General features: G+C 41.0%; 1 protein-coding gene across 1 annotated transcript in view; it reads left to right on the top strand.

The window, feature by feature from the left end:
* CRYBG3 (crystallin beta-gamma domain containing 3) overlaps positions 1 to 20,400 on the top strand; it is a 105,395-nt gene that overhangs the window by 82,728 nt on the left and 2,267 nt on the right. Inside the window, exons 18-21 of the mRNA XM_034657147.1 lie at positions 11,694 to 11,833; positions 14,498 to 14,621; positions 18,860 to 19,018; positions 20,077 to 20,236. Of these exons, the coding sequence (XP_034513038.1) occupies positions 11,694 to 11,833; positions 14,498 to 14,621; positions 18,860 to 19,018; positions 20,077 to 20,236 (583 nt within the window). The remainder of the gene's footprint in view (positions 1 to 11,693; positions 11,834 to 14,497; positions 14,622 to 18,859; positions 19,019 to 20,076; positions 20,237 to 20,400) is intronic.

Below are 20,400 nucleotides of genomic sequence, written 5' to 3' on the forward strand. Positions count from 1 at the left end.
CTTTCAACCAGAGCTGACTCCAGAGATGGTGATCATACTCAGAAACTTTGATCCCAACCTAAGCAATGTAGTCATATTTCGCAAGACATTCCTGGATAGAGTATTCTTGGTATCAGGCTAAGAATAGAGTCTTGGGTGAGGAACAAGAATAGAAACTGTCTGTGTTCTCTCTCAGTGGCCCTTTAGATACTAACTGGGAAAGACTACGTGGCTACTGATACTTCCTGTCTGTTGGACAAAAACCAGTGGGGGGAAAAAAGAAGAATGTGGTCCAGTCAGTCTCTCCAAAGTATTGATAAGACTGAAAAGGGCATTGGAAAGCAGTCCACGTTTCCTGGGAAAGGAATTTTCTTAGCAATTTTTGTGGTCAAACCAGCAGACAGATACTTATTTGGTATTAACTAAAAGCAAAACATATAGTTCTAAACATGAAAGTTCCTTCTTGAAAGGATTTTGCAGGACTTCTATCTAATTCAGCAAGCTAAACCAACTAAATTTCTAGGGAGGGTGTTTTAGAAACAGCCAAAATTAATGAGTATTACTATTTTTCTTTGAAGAAATGCAATTTTACATTCATGAAGTTAAAAGTGAATAATTAAAATTAAGAATGAAAATAGGAGGGGCGCCTGGGTGGCACAGCGGTTAAGCATCTGCCTTCGGCTCAGGGCGTGATCCCAGCGTTATGGGATCGAGCCCCACATCAGGCTCCCCTGCTGTGAGCCTGCTTCTTCCTCTCCCACTCCCCCTGCTTGTGTTCCCTCTCTCGCTGGCTGTCTCTATCTCTGTCGATTAAATAAATAAAATCTTTAAAAAATAAAAGAAAATAAAAAAAATTTAAAAAAAAGAATGAAAATAGGAAAAAATGTCTTTAAGTTTTACTGTGCAGTTGCACGTCACTTTTTTGGTTCTGTGGAACCCAAGCAGCATAAGTGAAGGTGTCTCTTGGGAAGGACCTGGAAGCTATATATATATATATATATATATATATAACATTTTTACTCCAAGAAGTGATTGAAGAATATATTCAGGTTATGTAGGGGCAACACATTTATCTTCTTAATGCCTTTACATGGTGTGTTTTAAATCTTTGAAAAGTCTTTGTTGAAGATACATTTAGGCGGTAGGTTTGGTTTTGAAATGGAGGGAATGTGAGGTGAGGGTGTGCATCCCAGCAGAGACACCCAGACTGACCATGAAGGGGCCTTAACAGAGGTAGCATTTTCTTGGTGAAGTCAACCATGCCCCCCACCAGTGGCCCTGATGCCCTGAGTTGATTAGACCTAGGAGATTGATATGTGAACCAGGTCAATACAGTCATCTGTAGCACGTGGATTCTCATGGCTGAACACTTGAGAATTATGTCCTGAGCATTTTTCTCCCTCTCAAGAAGAAAAGGGGAAACTGAATTTTTCCTCAAAAGGTTATTTGTTGAGCATAAACTTTAGGTAAAATGAAGTTAGGTATCTTGAGATTAGTTTACTCAAGTAAAATTCCCCACAAAAGAGATTCCTGAGGGTCCCAGCTGCTTGCATTCTCCAAATTCTGTGTTGTCTTTCCCTGGAAAATGCTAGACACACTACCTATCCTGCTTCTCTGATTCAGTCACCTCTCCCCTGGGCTTTTTCTCCAGATTTGTTAATGCTACTGCGTAAACCACAGTCCAGTGGGATTCTGGATTAATTCTGGGAAATGCTTCTGTCCAGTTGAGTTGACTTTACATATATATATGAGCCAACCCCTTGTTTTTGCCTTAATTAGTTACAACTGCAGAATTCTGAAGGTATTGCCTGTAGTTGGCATTTCCAGACATACTGTGCATTACTGTTAGAGTCATAATGGTATAATATTGAGGAGTCTTAAAGACTTCATCTTCATACAAGATCAGTATGTTTTGCAAATGACTGTTTGCTCCAGGCTGATTTCTACTTGTCCAGACATATGTTACATTCTAGAGGTCCATGGATAATCTGCAGTCATTTTACAGTGAAAGGACCTTGGGAGGATAGTGATAGTTCTGCTTCTCACTACTGTGGCATTGGGAAAATCATGTCATGTATTTATACCTTCGTTAACTCTTCTGTAAAGAGACGGTTAGAACAGGTATTTTCAAAATCTTTGACAGCCTTTACTGCTGTTGCAAATAAGTATCCTGGGTATATTTCTAATTGGACATGAAGAACAATGTATCCAGTATTAGGACTCCTAGGATCTGAGGGAATAACATAGTACCTTAGCTTTCAATAAGGTTATGCCCTAGAGCAGTCCCCAGAACAGTCAGGTAGGTGCTGGAGGCGAGTGGGGAGCCCACATAAATGCTTCAGGCATTGGCCTTGTCGTGTGTGGGGTAACCTGCTTTCCTTGCGTTTCCATGCGAGCAGCATTCTGTAGTGTCTCCATGGTGGCCTGGCATGGACGTTGGCCTCCTTTGAAGTCATAATCCGATCCTGGCAGCTATCAGCAGGCAAAGCAAAAGAAACGTTGTAACAAGAGGCTGTAGAAAAACTTCAAATGAAATTATAACTGTGATGACATAAGTGATATTAAGAGGTAGAATAAGAATTGGCAAGGCCGTGCAAGGGTGCTGAGTGAGGGCCACAGCTCTAAATAGCAGAGACTATCAGTCCAGCCACAGGATGGAAGGAAGCAATGAGTCTATAAAGTGCAAAAGAGTTTGATTACTATTAAGCTTTTCAGCTGAATCTTTACTGAGTTAATAGCATGAACTCTTCTGTACATTTTAAAAATGAAGGCCAGCAAAACCCTATAGAGTAATCATCACACTTCCTAGTGAGACATTTGAACATTTCCCTTTAAATTCAGGCAGAAGACAAAGGTCTCTACTATGACCATTTCTATTCAACAGTAATCTGGAGCCCCAGCCACTTGAATATGATTAAAACCAACAAAACAAAAAACAAACACATAAAGAGGAAACAAAATTGTCAAGAGTATATACAGATAAATTGTCAGAGTTAATATGAAGTTTTAAAAAGTTTCTGGATATAAGGTAAATGCCAATTAAACTACAAGGTGTTTAAGAATCTTAATACAGCGCAAGTAAGTCCTTTATGGGGAAAATTACTTAGAAGACTTTATTGAAGGGCAGAAAAGAGGAAGACATGTAACTTTTTACAGATTGAGAAGATTTAATATCATGAAGTTGTGGTCCTCTCCAAATTAATACAATTTCAGGCAAAATGCTTACAGAATCTTTTGTCTTTCTAAGAGAGTGTCTTTTTACGGTAGGATAGGAAAACATGACAAGCTTATCCTAGATTTGGAAAAGACAAGGATCCAAAGTAGCCCAGATAATTTTTAAGAACAACAGGCAGGATCATTTGTCCTCCCAAGTATATATTACACTTAGAGCAGTGATAATTAAGATGGTGGGGATTGGTGCAAGGAGACAACGGAACAGCGGAGGAGGAGAGCATAGAAACTGACCTACGTGAATAACGTAATTGGAAGGTGACTGAAATAGCATTACAATGGGGATAGTATGAGCTATTAAACAGTGTTGGGACAGTTGGCTCTTTACACGGAAAAAGACAGTTAGAATCTTGCTTTACTCCAAACACAAAAATAAGTTCCAGATGGATTATGGCCATCTAAATGTGAAAAGCAAGCTTTAAAACTTAGAAGAAAATATGGAAACTCAATGATAATGGAGTAGGATGGATTTAAAACAAAATGTGCAGGTCAATAGGAGAAAGGTAAAAGGCAAGTACATTCATTTCCTGTTGCTGCTGTAACAAATTAGCACAAATTTAGTGGCTTAAAACAACACACTGTCTTACTGTTCTAGAGGTCTAAATGGTCTTAGTGTGGTAAAATTAAGATGCTGCCAGGACGGCACTCCTGGAAAATGCTAAGGGGAGAGTCTGTTTCCTTACCTTTTCCAGCTTCTCAAGGTCCTCACCATCCCTTGGCTCATGGCCGCTGTCTCTCTTCCAAGTGTATCACCCCAACTTCTCTCTGTCCTCTGACCCTCCTGTCTTCCTCTTATAAGGACCCTTGGGATTATATTAGGCCTCTTTGGATAGTCCAGACTAATATCCCCACTTCAGGATTTTTAATTCTTAAATCACATCTGCAAAGTCCCCTTTACCACATCAAATAACAACATATTTACAGGTTCCAGGGATTAGAATGTGAACGTTTGGAGTGTGGGGTGGGTGTGGGGGGAATATTAATTATTCAGCTTACCACAGCAAGCCACAGACTGGGAGAATATATTTGCAGCCCTTATAAAACCTGCAAAGGTTTAGTGTTCAGAATATAAAAAGAACTCTTTGAAATCAACTGAGGACAAAGAAAAAGTTATTTCAAAACATAGGCAGTTCCTAGAAGAGAGAAAAATGGCTAAGGATATGCAAAAAATGCTAAACCTCACCTAGTGATCAAGTAAATGCAAAATAAAACAATAATTAGGTAACATTACCTTACTTGAGATACAGACATTTGAATTCCTGACAACACCAAGGTTTGGTTGGGTGGCAAAGAAATGGGATTATTCATACACAGTTTTTGGAAGGAGTGTCAGTTAATGGGGCAGAGTGGTGACATAAGAATGTTTGTTGCAGCACTGTTGGATGAAAAGTGAGATCCATGTATTACTAAAAGGTGTTATTATAAGACACATTTCATTGATATTTAAAAACAAAGATGTATAACCATTAGTAAAGTATAAAAATACGAGCTGGAAGGATTCACATCTTCAGCATAGTGGTTACCTTTACAGAGGAGGAAAGGTTCAAATTCAGCTATACCTGTTATGTTTTATGTATTAATAAAATTCAATACAAATATAATAAAATTTATTAGTTTTGGGTGTTGGGTATAAGTTATCTATAATATTCTTTTTAGAATGTATCATAACTTTTTTTAAAGGGAAAAAAACAATTTGAAACTGATTTTCTTTTTTCTTTTTTTTTTTTAATGGTTTTTTATTATATTATGTTAGTCACCATACAGTACATCCCTGGTTTCTGATAAGTTCGATAATTCATTAGTTGAGTATAACACCCAGTGCACCATGCAATACGTGCCCTCCTTACTACCCATCACCAGTCTATCCCATTCCCCCACCCCCCTCCCCTCTGAAGTCCTCAGTTTGTTTCTCATAGTCCATACTCTCTCATGTTTCATTCCCCCTTCTGATTACCCCCCCTTTCTTTATCCCTTTCTTCCCCTACTGATCCTCCTAGTTCTTATGTTCCATAGATGAGAGAAATTATATGATAATTGTCTTTCTCTGCTTGACTTATTTCACTTAGCATTATCTCCTCCAGTGCCGTCCATGTTGCAGCAAATGTTGAGAACCCATTCTTTCTGATAGCTGAGTTAATATTCCATTGTATATATGGACCACAGCTTCTTAATCCAGTCATCTGTTGAAGGGCATCTCGGTTCCTTCCATGATTTAGCTATTGTGGACAATGCTGCTATGAACATTGGGGTGCATATGGCCCTTCTCTTCACTCCGTCTGTATCTTTGGGGTAAATACCCAGTAGTGCAATGGCTGGGTCATATGAAACTGATTTTCTAAGCCAAATGAAAGCAGTTCTCTGGGGAGGATTTGAGTTCCCTGGTGAAGAGTCTGGTCTAGGATCCTGGCAGACCCTTGCTTATTAGCTGAGTGGCCCTGCACGTGTTCCGACTACCTTAAGTCTCAACTTTCTCATCTCATAAAATGTGGGGTTTAAACAAGCTCATACACGTGCAGCCTTTAGCTCATGGCAAGCACTCAGTGGCAGAACAGCTCACAGACAATAACTAATATTTGTTATGCAACATCAGGACTACCACAAACTCGGTAGGCTGAAGGAAGTTGTATGTTTTTGTTTGTAATGGGCCAAACTTAAAAGATTCCAGATGAGAGTCTTATGAGAGGTTTATGAGCCTTCTGTTAAATTTGTACCATTTCACATACCTCTTTTCCGGTGCACTGGTATTGCTGTGGGGCGGAGTGGTGTTAGAGGTATGCATTATGGTTATTTTTCTTTAATTCATTTCACTGGTACTTAGTGTTTTAGCCATGGTTCATTTGGAGAGGTTGAGATGAAGCGATGTTGTCGGGCTGTACGGATAAGGCTGTTTTCAGTGGCTGATTGCTGAATATTTTGAAAATGTACGTTATACTTTGAGTCTAACCAGTGAATGTAATCCTGAGGTACTGCCAGCATCTTTTCCATAGAGGTGGTGATTTGAAACTCAAAGAACTATACAGTTGCCAAAGTAAAGATCTGTAGGGTTTTTCTTTTTTAGTCAAAAATTAGTTAGATTTATCCAATTATATTAAAAATATGTTGATGTAAATGTAGTCCTTCTAGCAGAGTGCTCGCACCAGGATTGCAGAACTTCAAATTCAGATGGCTGACGCACTTTTTAAGCCAAGGGGGAGGGAAGAATAGGGGTCATATATATATTCCACAGCTGAGCAAGTTGGAGTCAAGTGCTCCAGACAAAATCATACATGCCAGTCAGAAGTATTCTGCATTAAAATCACTGGTATTTAGAAAATGTTAGAGCCGTAGTGTAGGCATGAGGAACACAGCCTCTGAGGTCCTGCTGTCTAGCTTCAAATGCCCGCTCTTCCACGGCTGTGTGTCACCCGTGCCTTGATTCTTCATCTGTAAAATGGGGATAAAAATAGCACCCACATCAGTGGGAGTTGTATGGATTAAATAAGTGAATAAATTCACAATCCCCTGATCTGAATGTATTTTGGGATTTGGGATTTTTCCCCTTTAAACAGTGGTATGGGTCCCATACAGTCTTTAAGGAAACACTCCCAAGGGTTCTAGGTAGCACCTCATGATTAAACTCATTCCTATCACTGTAGCAAATACATTTATAGCCACACATATTGGAGAAATATTATAAGTAGCCTTCCACTTATTCGGGTCAGGTTTTGTTGCCAATTGAAATAGGAAAAGAAACTGGGGGTTTTAGAGCTTTTTGGGATAAGGAGTTGTGGATATATATTTTTATATATAATGCTTGGCATGCAGGAAGGTGCTATATATCTTAGTTATTACTAGTATTGTCACTTAAAATGTATTTTAGTTGATGGGATGAGGACGGATGATGTAGGGTTTTTTTTTTTCTTATTAAAAGTTCTTTTATACAATTTGTTCAAGTATTCCTTTTCTTTTTTAACTATGTCCTCTTTTTAGAAAATGTGTCTGATCTTTGCCTGGCTTAGACTTGACCCAGCAGGAATGTCCTGTTAGTGCTGACACCTAAGAAGAGCCTTTGGCCCCAGATGGTTGGCTGTCTTCTAAGTTAACACGGACTGAGGCCAAGACATTTGTAGAGCTCAGATTGTAGCTAAATTCTGGTGTTTCCTATTGTCTTTGCAAAGTTCAGATTATTCTGTCATCCACAGCTTTGAAGACTATTAATAGTTTATATTCCTACTTTCATGTCTGGAAAATGTATCAGAAAAAATATGATCTTAAAATAGTTCTTCAGCATTCTTTATTTCTGAATGATTACCTGTCAGCCCCCCTCCACCATCCCGTCCACATTAGCACTTATGTTGACCTTCCTAACCTGTAAGTACATTTATAAATCAAGGGCGTTTATAAATTTAAGTGTATTTATAAACTAAAACCATTTAAATTTAAACAGTTTAAATAGAGAAAGATCAAGTTAAATATATATTAAACCTCTAGAGGGTGGATGCCTTTAAGCTTAGAAATAATACATGTTCTCAGATGAAAAGTCTGACAGATTGGACCACATGACGATCCCATTGTTGTTTATGAAGCAGTGGGGTATTTTTTACTGATTTATATATACTCATAAAAAATACTGTCTCAGTCGTTTTCTATAATTTTGTTCTCAGTCTCCTCGCAGCATCATTTTAAAGCCCATCTTCTGTGATCTCCTGCATCAAATTTTACATTGTTTCCTAAAGATAAATTTCTAGACACAGAATTGCTAGATCGTCTTTAAATTGGGGAGTGAATTTGATGCAGTTTGAGTGATAATGGCAGTCTTTTAAAAAATGCCTTTATGGGCATTTTGCAAAAGGAGGAAGAAAAATGTACATAGGTCCTGTTTTTCTTAGAATAATGTTTAGCATTTAAATTACATTCTCATAGTAAGCTTTTAATTTTTTCCTTCTTGGGTTTAAAACAGTAACATTATGCAAGTCTTAAATGCCTTTAATACAGGCGTCTGTTCACCCAGCGAACTCTTTACTAGGGAAAATGTTGCTAATGGGTGATTGTGAGCCCTCTGTGGGCTCCTTGCCTGTCTGTCCTTCTTATAGTAACTCAGTCAGATGTGTAAAGCGGTAAGCTGAAATACATTTTGCTTTTGTTTATTTGTTTGTTTGTTTTTAAAGCTTAAGGGTAAAGATGTTGGAGAAAGTCCAACAATAAAGTCAGGGGCTTATCTGTGAATTTTGATTGTCCACCTTCAGTCACCCGTTCTAGTGGGTAATTCAGAGTCTGCTGTTGGCCACATTTCTGACCTGCTGTTCTGGACCCCTATAAGGATGTTTCCTCTGTAAGCTCTTGGGATGCTTCCAATTTTTATTTCGCAGAGAGCAGAAGAGGTGCCGAATCTTGTCTGTGGTCACTCAGTGACTAGAGATGAATTTCTATTCCTGACCCAGTTTATGGTGTTTACTGAAGGAAAATCAGTGCTCCTGGGCAGCCCGTTTATGCTTCCCTTATTGTCTTACTGCACACAGTGATTGTTACATTTTTTTCCAGTATCGTCTAATCCCTAAGTCTGTACTTTCCATCACCATAGCACTAGCCACATGTGGTTATTTAATATTTATTTATAATATTTACATGTAATATTTACTTCCATAAAGTGAACAAATTCAGTCCCTTGGCCACACAAGCCACATGTCACATGATCGGGAGCCAAACGTGGAAGAACACAGATCCGCAGCATTTCCCTCCCTGCAGACAGTTCTGCCGGACAGTGCTTCAGACATTCCCTCAGCAGCAGGCAACCTTTGCCACATAACGTAAAGAAAAAATGACTCACATATTTACCCACTTTAAAAATCTGGAAATTCTTTGGCATTCTTTTTCTCTCTTTCCTTGTATTTCATCCTTTCAGAGTGCTCTTTCCCATCACGGACTGATTCCGGTCAGAGGTTCTGAACTGATGGGGAACAGTGGATTGGACCGCTCACTTCGTCCCTAGAACCATCGCTCTTGTCTTGCAGTAGTCAGCTTCTTTCTGTCCCACCCTGCTGTCACATTGGCAAGGGCCACTAGCCCACTTCCCTCCTTCTCTTCCCCAAAGTTCTGTGAAAAACAGCCCATGGACCCAGGCTACAATTCTTACAACCTAGATTCCACCCTCCCGCAGCCTCCTCACAGCCGCCCCCTTCCCCACCATGGCGAGAGTATTTGATGCTGTGGACAACTCTTCCTTATCCTTTCCCTTCCCCTCGACTTCTGTGGTCTTTTCTCTTTGGGCTCCCCTCCCCTAGTATACTTCCGACCCCTCACAGTTGTGTCCTCCTCCGTTTCCCCACCTGACTGGCTCCTGTTTCTCAGATGCGGGGGTTCCCATGCTTACCACGCCTACACTGGATCTGTTCCCCTGACTCCACATCAAACAGTCCAGTGTTTGGTGGACAGTTCGGTTCAGATTATCCTGTGTCTACCTCAGCATTAAAACATTCAGTCCTAAATAGAAGTTCTTGGCTTTGGGGCACGTTTTGCTTCCAGATTTCCTCATATATAATATACCACCATGCCCCCAGCCACATCTTTTCACATTTTGTTCTGTATTTACTCATTCCATGTGTTTGCCTTATCATATCTATTTCATCACCGTGATAGTTTTCTGGCCATCCCTTATTCACCTGTGCTAACCTTCCACCACCCTTCCCCCCCACACACATACACCTTAGGTCTGGCTCTCTTTTCCTTTGGACTAGAGTATTTTTGCCATATACTTCCATTTATTTCCATTCTTTTTTCTTCACTCATGTTGTCTGATTCCTTGAAGTCCGTTTAAAGAAAAACACAAAAACACACATATGCATGCAAAATGTGCATAATAGTCACCAACTTAAATTTCTGAATAAATGTTTTCATGATTCGAAAATCAGAAAGTACAAAAGGCATGTGGTCAAAAATGTTGCTCTCACTGTGTCTTTTATCTTCTCAGATCCTATCCTCCTGACGGGTAGTCACGGAGTAGTTTCATGGGCTTTATTTTTTTATAAAATTGTGTGTATACGTGCGCATGTGTGTAAGTTCTCCCTTCTTTTCTACAAAGTGGAAGCATAAGAAGTGCATTCTTCCACACTGCTCTTCACCGTGTATTGGCCTCTAAAGAGTATATTTTGGAGATCTTTCATAAAGAACTCCTCATTCTTTTTTACAGCCGTATTTCTCTGTGAATGTACCGTAACTTATTTAGCCAGTCTCCTGATGGACATTTAAGTCCCTTCCCTCCTTTGTTACTCCAAACACTGCTGCAAAGAATAATGCTTTCACAATTCATTTTGCTCTCAGTTTATTTACTGTTCTTTGAACACCCACAGTCCCTGCTGCCAGTGCTCTGCTTCTTATGTACCACTTACAGATACTTTAGCCCATTCCTAGGCCCCTTTCCAAAAACCCCAAAGACTCCCCGTTGGCACTAAATCTGTCTGTGCCCTGTCAGTGGCAGGGAGAAGCAGACAATTCAATACCCCATAGCAAACAGTGGGAGCACCTGACACTGTTTTCTGTCGGACTTGATTCTGGCCAAATGGGTCTGCTTGCCATTCCCTTAACATGTTCCATGCATTTCTGTCTCCCTTCCTTTGTACAGAGTGCCTTCCCTCCATTCTCTCTGGGTCTGTCCAAACCCATTGCCTCCTTGAAGACTGAGCTCACATACCACAACATCCACATCCATGAAGCTTGCCCAATTCCTGCTCCCTTGTGCTGAAAAGAAGCGAGTCTTCCAGATTCTGAGTACTCTCACAGGGCATATCCTTTTCTACCCTGGATTCCATTTCCATGTTTGTGCACTTCTCCTAATTTAGTTACTAATGCCCCGAACACAAGGAATGGTGCCTTGCTTTGTCCTCTCATCCCTGAAAAATCTTCTAGCATGGGGTCTTGCAGATACCAAAGAATGAAAAAGAGCAAAAGTGATTCTGTTCTTTGACACAAGGGGTTGGGGAATACTAAATTCTATTGTAGAAATCACTCCTGTCCCTGTGCATTCTGGCTTTTTGTTGCTGTTAAATTTTATAAATAACTTTTTCTTCCTCATATGAATGTTTTTAAGAGCCTAGAGTCATCACTTGTTGCATTCTCAGTGACTGCGCCTGTGGCTCTCTGGGGGAACGAGGGTGCCATTCCATCCCACGCTTATTTGGTTGCCAGCTGAAAGCACTGGGAGGACCACGATGTCCATATCCCAGCACAGCCGGACCTTAATTGGAACCAAGTGTCCATTTTCATTATGAGATTAAGATTGCTATTCTGGAACTTCAGTTTTAACTTACAAAAAAAGCGAACAAAATTTTTGAATAGATTTTAATCTCACTGGTGCAAGTTTTGACTATAATGTCGTCAGAGAGTAGAGCAGTAAACTGTATGTGTTCGAGGGTACAGTGGATCCAGAGTGTACCCGATGATTCTGACGGGGAGGTCACTGAAGTGGGGTCACCATGTATGGTGATGCTTTCGTTTTTTTGTGCTCTTAGGTTTTTGAAGAACCCTCCATTAGCCTCTTTGCTCTGGAGCACTGTGAGGGAAGAGAGTTACATCTAGAAGAGGCTGTGAACTCTGTTCTGAACAAGGACCTGCACTTCTATACCCAGTCCGTCTGGGTAAAAAGTGGACTGTAAGTATGGGACAGGGGCTTGGCCTTGTTCAGTCACGGTTTTAGGGGAGTTGCACGGTGGCTTTTTATTTCCCCACTGCTGCTGTTGTGTGGTCTGAAGACACTGTTACTCCTGAACTCTCTCAATGAATAATAGTTGTTTCTGTTTCACTAAGGTAAGACCGTGGACCAGGTCCAGTAGATAGTGGCATGCCATGGTCTGGGACAGAAGGGCTGCTGTGCGTTCGGAGCATACGTCTTAGAGTAGGTGGACCAGATGACCTTAACCAGTTGAGCCCACTTCCCTTTCGGGAGATACCGAATGAAATCAGTAACTTCTTTGGTTGACACCATTGACTGTTTGTAAGACTGATAGTGTTCTGTTGTCCTTTGATTTGACATCTTGTTTGCTGTAGAGCTCTTGCTCTAGGTACTTATTTTCATGCTGAGGACCCTGGCGGACCTAGCCCCCCCCCCGACCAGCGTTGCTGGTCATGTAGGTTGTTGGGGTGGATCCGGGGTGTGTGGGGCCTGCATTTACACAGTTTGGGAGACTACTTTACAAAAAGATATGAACAATTAAGGATACATACATTAGGTATGAACTTGAATATTAATTTAGAACAAAAATGGTAAGAGGCCTACCAGCGAGGGGCCCTGAGGTTAGGGCTCGAAGGCCTCCTGGGAGATCTGCCTCTCAGGACATTTCTAGAGCGTGGGCACGGAAGCCTCCCCTCCTCCTGTACTGTTGCTGTTTTGGTACCAAGAGTCAACTACAAGAACACACATAGCTCTCGATGATTGATGTAAAGATGTTTTTATTTCTTATGATTTTTAAATTGTGTGATAATCAACTCTGCTTGTGTGAATATCTCGGGTTAACATAAGAGAGAGCCAAGAATATAAATTGATTTGAAAAATAAGTCAACTATTTTAATAAATGACTTTTGAATTATTCACATGTATAGCAATTTAATTTTTCTTCTTCAGAGCATTTGACATTGGTGTTTCTTAAACATAAATTGACTTACTCTCTCTAAGCATAATAATCCCCATACCATATACTAGTATATTATTTACCACTTAACTGAGTCTTTTAGAATTGAGATCGACATGTGATATAGGACTTTCACGGCATTTTTATGCTTTTCTTTATATTCTTATGTGATAATTACTGACTTACTGATAATTACTGACTCACCTGTTGTAATTTCTTATCAGCTCATTCAGAGTTTTGTAGAAAAGTGGTACTGTTTTACCTTGACATTATTTCTTATCTTCAGCATGTTATCCACCTATACTCTCCCTGTCCTGGATTCTCTGTAAGAGAATGGGAACACAGAGTAAGGAATGGGGAAGGCTGTCAAAGATTTTCTTAGGCTACAGATGGCTCAGAATATGACTTAATGCACAGCCAGCTACCCTCAGTGACAAGTTTTGTTTTGTTTAATCCCCATATTATCCCATATCTCTGATTTGTGATTATAACGAGAGTCAAGCTTTAATGCTTTTGGGCTGTGGAATTCATTGAGATTAATATAGACAAAGGTGTAGTTTATTAAAGTCTTGCCTAGGTTTTATAACTGAAATTTCCCTGCCTGTTGTCTACACAGCTGGAGAGGTAGATAAGCATCTCCACGGTAACGCTGTCCTAACCCGGCACCAGTCTGCTGGCTCAGATTTGTGTAGGCAGGAAGGGGTAGAGGGAAGGTCATCTGTCCTCTCATCCATCCATGAGAAACCAGGCCAAGCCTGATCTTGATTGTGGGGAGCAGGGAACTCGGTCTGAACCAAGCAAGGGAGCTACCCTGGCTTCCACACACATGCTCTGAAAGCACTGTTTGTAGTGACCCGGAGTCCTGAGAATTTCAGATCCTCTTGGCAATCCCAGCTTAGTCCCCTTCAGCTTGATAACCACCTAATCAGGGCTCCGAAAACTTTCTATGTAAAGGTCCAGATGGTGTTTTCAGTTCAGTTTGTTGGCCATCCTGTGTCCGTCACAACTATTCAGGGTGCCGTTGCGGAGTGAACGCAGCTGGTGCCGGGCAGTAAAGGAATGGATGCGGCTCCGGGCTGCTAGACGGGCTTAAGACTTGCCTCAGGGCCCTGCACACAGCTACATGCTCTGACTTGGCCCGAGTCGAAGGCCCCAAGGCTATGGAGAAGGATTTGCGAAAGAGCCTGGGCCTTGAAGCAAGACAGGGCATTTCTGTGGATAATTTTAAGCTGTCCATGGTGGCCTTGGAGAAATGATAGGAGGAGGTGTGTGTGAGAGGTCACTGGAGCCACCTAGAAGGGCCCTAAAATGCCTGGGAGGATGAGCCCAGGAGTGGGAGCGTGAACTCGTGTTGTGTAACTGGAAACAGTGAGAGGTTGTGGTCTGTCTGCGAAGGTTAAACTGTTATGAAAAAAGACAGCATTATCAGAGAAACAGAATTTTAGACCTGGTGGGAACGTTGTTTTAGCTGGTTAGAAACCAGAATCCTAATGGGAATGTAAATCTTCTGAGCCCCAGTACAGTGGACTTTAACCTAGCTCTTCCTGCCTTTTCGTTATACATTTTTTCCTTTAAAAAAAAAAAATCAATAAACCTAAAAGTGTTAAAGAATGAACCTTGTATAAAAGAAGGCATTTTTGATAAGGTTTTGCTTTTTAAGTACCCTATTTCCCCCTGCTGTTATATAGGTGGATAGCTTATGAAGGATCCAATTTCTTAGGAAGACAAATCTTACTTGAGCCTAATGAGATCCCCAATTGGACAGTATTCAGTGGATGGAAAACAATTGGTTCCCTCCGTCCTATGAAACAGGTAAGGAGGAAAAAAAAAAAAAACGGTAAGATCCAAAATAGCTTAATTTTCTAGTAGAAATGTCATGAACCATAGCCTCTGAAATATGGACCATTTAGTTTGACATTTATGTTACAGGGGGCTCCAATTAGAATGAGGAAATCTAAGAGACACTAACCAATTCATTAAGTTGTATCTAAGGTCGATGTTGGATTTTTGCTTTGAGTCCAAAGTCTTATTGACCTCTGACTTTCCATGGAAAAATGAGTATCATAAGCTCTGTGGAAAGCAAAGAAAACAATGAACTCTGAGTCTGCTCTAGTTCTACTTTCTAAGTATTTGGGTTTTTTCCTCTACTTACATAAGACTCAGGATAGATCTTGGTCTTCATTACCCACTTACTACTTGTCAGTCTTCTGTTCAAAAGCTTCCCGTACCCTTTTGGGATACGATCTGATCTCATCGATGTGCCTGTGTGCTCTGGCCCCCTTGCTTCTTCCAGCCTCTTCTCTCGCTGGTCTCCTCCTCAATCAAATGGGGCCATGACACAGTCACCAGCGTGCAAAGCGCTTTCCTACTCAGGCTCTTAACACAGGCTGTGCCCTCTGTCTGGAAGTTTCTTCCCTCATTCTTTGCCTGGCTAATTCTACTCATCCCTCTAATTTAAGTGTTCGATCTTCCAGGGTGCCTCTTTCACCTTCTCTCCCAGTCTAAATTAGATCCTGAAAGACCTGGTTCTTTTCCTACAAAGTCGCTGCATGAGGTGTGTAACCATGCAGTTGTGGTTGGACTGGGCACGTTCTCGCTCTGCTGCGAGCCCCGGGAAGGCGGGGGCTGTGCACATTTTGCTTATAGCTCTACCCCTAGTATCTAGCACAACGTCCGGCACATTGTAAGAATTCAGGGACTGTTTCTTTAATGAAGGAACGAATGTATAAATGGATTGAATGGATGTTTCATATGAGGCTAAGAACTGTGGAAGATTTAAGGGATAGACGTGGTCTCTGCCTTATTGGAGCTTACATGTTTGTTGGGTAAAACAAGTCCAACTCAAAATGGTACCACAAAATGCAAAACAGTGTATAACCATCAAAAAGCCACAGGCAATGCCTGGTTTACAGACGGGAAGTGTGAGCATGTACGGAGTAGTGGAAGGTTTCACAGGTGAGAAACCCAAGCCTGGCTGTCGGGCGCAATGGTCTGTGGAATGCCATTTAAATTCTCATTAAAAGCATTTCTCACTTGATTTAAGGTAGGAGTTGTTATTCCCGTTTTCCAGATGGGAAAATCAGGGTCAGAGAGGTAAAAGCAAATTGGCAAAAGTCATCCAAGTGTCAGAACCAGGATTTGAACCCAGATTTATTTTCTAAAATTTGTGTTGAGCAACCACACTCTACTTTCCTCTAAAATGAGATCAGTATTTACAGAGCGACACCATATATTCCAGGCCCTGAGCTGCGGGTAGCAGAGTGGATGTAAGTGTTAAGGTTCTGATGTTCAGGTTGGACATATTAAGTGTTAAATAAATAGTAACCAATGAAAAATTACCCTGATTGGTCTTGCCGCCCTTTTCACATACACACACTTGCACACCGTGCTCATGCCTACCGCTCTTTGGTTCTATTGGTTCAAATCCTAGCTCTGCCACTTGTGAGCAGTGTGACTCTGGGTGAGTCACTACCTCCTGGCACCTCAGATTTCTCTGGTGAAACAGGAATCACATTGCTTACATCTCAGTATTGCTGTGAGGATTAAATAAGAAAAATGTATAGAAAGTCTGACACAACATCTGGCTTATATTATTATGGTAACACATTTATTTTAAAAGTTCATTACTCATAGTGTCCCTTGGGAGAACCAGAGGTGCTCTTCTGAGGGTACTAAACTTTAGCTGGCTTTCCTGGCAGAGTTCATAGCACAGGATTTCATGACCTGCACATATTGCTTATTCCTTACTCCTATCACATGGGATGATGGGTAATCCCACTGAAAAGCCATGGGAAAAAGCAAGGCAGAAGTGGGAATTCAGGTCAGCTTTTACCTACTATATAATAATGCCTAATCCTATGTCATTAGGAAGTTTCAGAAGCCAAGCTGGATACTGAGAATATTTCCCCCACTTCTGAAAAGTGGTTCCTTGCTGGGGAAGGATGTCTCTGTGATTGTTCAGGATCAGGATAGCTACAACAATAGCTTCTAACTTTACATAAGTTTTTTTGACAGTTAACATTGTGCTATTCTACATTGTGCTGTAGAAACTATCTGATTCCTATTCTGGTTTAACATTTTATTTTAAAATAATATTTTTATAGATTATTTTGCCTTTGTTTATTTAGACCACAGCTTTAAAAGCCAGCAAAGGAATTCTGGGTTCCTAAAACAGTATTATGGGTCATTTCCTTTTTGGTAAGGCTACTGGTACTGCTGTAGTTCATATTCTTGTTTGGAAATTCAGTAATAATTAAAATGCGATCCTCTTTGAGTTTGGGAATTAGGAAGTCACAAAGGCACTTATAACGCATACCAGTATTTTAAAGTATAATTACAGAAGAGTCAGACTACAAGTGTGTAATAAGGGTAATTAGTACTTTACTTCAGTTAATTGATTAAAACTGTGATGTTTGGTCCTAACATAATTGAAAGTCTGTCCTCTGTGAAGGTCACACCCGTTTTCTTCTACATACAAGGTAAGGAAACTAATAAAGATGTAGTGAAGCCTCAAGAAATTAATAATTGCAGTGGGAGACTTACAGAATTATATAGACTTACTACCAGTCACAGATATTTAAGTACATTACTGTTGCATTATGAATGTGGAATGTAGTGCTTTGAAACATTTAAAACATTTTGCCTAGTAGAGGTCTTTTTTTACCTGCTTTAAACTACCAGATAAACATTTGTCCCAAAATGTTGATTTCCTTAGAAAAGCCAGACATGGCAACAGTGTACCAAAATTCAGCTGGCTTCCTGTTGATCTAAGTTTCAAAGTAGTAGAATATGGTGGGCTTACCACGATACATTGTTGCGTTTACCTAGCACTGACATTTCTCAGAGTGACAGTGCTTCTGTAGTAAATAGTTTCTTGTAGTTATTTAGCAAAGTTCTGATTGGGATGCCAACATATGACCCAGGGTGGGGATGCTGAATGTCCTGTATTTTATTTCATGACGACTGGAAGCTTAAGGCTGAAAGAATGGTTTCTGGGGAGTTTCCATTTTATGCAGTGTCCTTTCATTATTGGACTTTAATTCACACTACTACCTTCAGACGTGGTCTCTTCCTCCCTACATGTCTGAGGGTAACTAGTATATTTCAACAAACCTTACTTAGAGCATCCTGGTTAAGAGGAATGGTTTTGTTGCAGGCTGACCGGGTTTCTCCACATCTGTGTTAACTTTGTAAAAGTCACATCATGATTGGCCTTACTTAAAGGGTTCTTTATTAACTTAGATAGTACAGTGGCCCAGAAAGCATTTAGCACACTGCTTAACATACACTACGCTCTCAATAAATATTAACTATTATCCTTAGAGGCTCAATAAATATTAACTATTATTCTTAGAGGCAAGTCTCGATTTCATATTTTATTTGAAAACTTTGGGTATGTATTTCAGGCCCAGGGGATAAATTTCTTTGTTACCCAAGTTTTGAATACCTACGTAGTGATTAAACATACACGGTCTCTTCCCTTGAATTAGTGTAAAGGTCTACAAAGTATAAATGTAGACAGACATTACCACAGCTGCTCAGGCCCTCGGCTTAACGTGGGTTTTTCAAGACCTCCCATAGCAGGCATTTGGCACTCAGCCATAGCTCAAACAGCATGTGTGATGACTGCAGTGTTTGCTAGGGGGTTGTGAGAGCCTGGTAGGTGGGCTGTATCTTGCCGTCCTGCTCGTCCCCTTCCTCCCCCAGCACAGCTAGGACACAGTGCTTCCTGAGTGAAACTCCGCAAGTCCAGAACGCTGCACCACCCCTTGCCACGTGGCATTCCAGTACATGAAACTGTTACCTCTTCCCCTTCCAAAAGGGCATTTTTCAGAAAAGTATAATAGAGATTATTGTACAACGTGACCTCTGTGTTCAGTGGCCTAAGGTCTGTCAATAGAAAAGCAGTAATGCACACATACCGGCTAAAGGGAGGAAGAGTGAAACAGGCTAGATCCCCTCACCCCTTGCCTCTAAGCCTGCCTTCTTTGGAACTTGATTTCCAGGTTCACAGGTCCTTCTCCTAAATGGCTGTTTCTCCCCTGTCCTAGCCTGCAGTGTACATCAGAATAAAGAACCGCGCCCAGGATGAGTACCTGACGGTCACCGGCAACATTGCTGACACAAGGGCCACATCCGTGTGCGTTTCTCCCTACAGCGGGAAGACTACTCAGATCTGGCACTACTGTCGGGGACTCTTTAAATCCAAGGTGAGCAGGACCCCCAGGGACACCGTGCCCCACCTTTTGGCCTTTGATTTTTTTTTTTTTTCTTTTGGAAGCCAGAATCTTGCCAAATCAAACGGCATTGTAAAATAATGCAGCTTCCTAGAAACACTTTGTTGCATGATTATATAAATACTGCCATGTATATTACTAAAGCTTTTAAGTGAAATGGACTCAGAGAATGTTTTCATCTAGAAAATCAAATTTCTATTTGAAAGTAAAAACTAAGCTTATCACATGGTATGACTTGCCTAAATGATGTTTAAAAACCAGTGACAGAAAACTCACTGGATCCAGCCGGACATTGTGCTCCTGTGACACATTCCTTACTCTGCGGCCCAGATAAAATCAGCTGTCTTTGTGATTCTAAACATCTTGAAACTTCCAAAGTTCGCAGTGAAGTAGTACAGGAAGTTGTTACTGGAGAAAGCTTGGAAAATAAAGCTTCCATTTCTTTGTGACGCCTCCATTACAATGATGTTCTGGGGGCTGGAACACCAGTTCTGTTATGTCACCAATGGATTATCCACTTTTTTCTCACCAACAAAAATGAAAAGCACTTAAAAGTAATTATTGTTTGGCGCTCTGGCACATCACCCGATACTTTTAGAAGAAAACCAAGCTCAGGGGCGCCTGGGTGGCTCAGTCAGTTAAGCATCCGACTCTTGATTTCTGCTCAGGTCTTGATTGCAGGGTCCTGAGTTCAAGCCCCAGTGGGTGTGGAACCTGCTTTAAAAAAAAAAAAACAAAAAACCAAGGTCCACCTGATAGATTCATGCTAACAGAGACTGAACGTTTCGCTGTAATTCAGCAAACCTTCATTGACCATCCGTTGGACGCAGGTGTCCTTTAACAGACAGACCTCTGCTTCAGTGGGTCTGGTCTGTACCATCTCCTCCCCGCAGCCCTAAACACAACCAAGCAGTTGGTGAAATTTTAACTATGCTCTATAGTCTTCTCTTTTAGATCAGAGCCATGTAAAGGGACCCAGTTCACTTGATTGGAGCTAACACAGTACTGCCAATCTGCTTCCTAACCTGTAGGCCAGTGACACGTGCCTTGATGTGATTGGAGGCCGGGACACCCCCGGGGCTAAGGTGGCTCTGTGGACTGAACACGGACAGTTCCGGCAGAAGTGGAGGCTGAACAGAAACGGAACCATCAGCTCCTATCTCAGCGATCAGCTTGTCCTAGATGTTAAAGGTGGGCCTTTGAAGAAACCCAACGTTTTGTGTCTCTGGATAGAATTTTAAATTCCAAACCTTCTCCTCCTCCTCCTGGGGAAAAGAAATCCTGATGCACAAAAGAAATATTAAGTCATTTCTACTTACTCTTGAAAAAAGATATGCTGTTTTAATGAACAAAAC

The sequence above is a fragment of the Ailuropoda melanoleuca genome, chromosome 1 (genome assembly GCF_002007445.2).
Source record: "Ailuropoda melanoleuca isolate Jingjing chromosome 1, ASM200744v2, whole genome shotgun sequence".
In the NCBI taxonomy this organism is placed as follows: domain Eukaryota; kingdom Metazoa; phylum Chordata; class Mammalia; order Carnivora; family Ursidae; genus Ailuropoda; species Ailuropoda melanoleuca.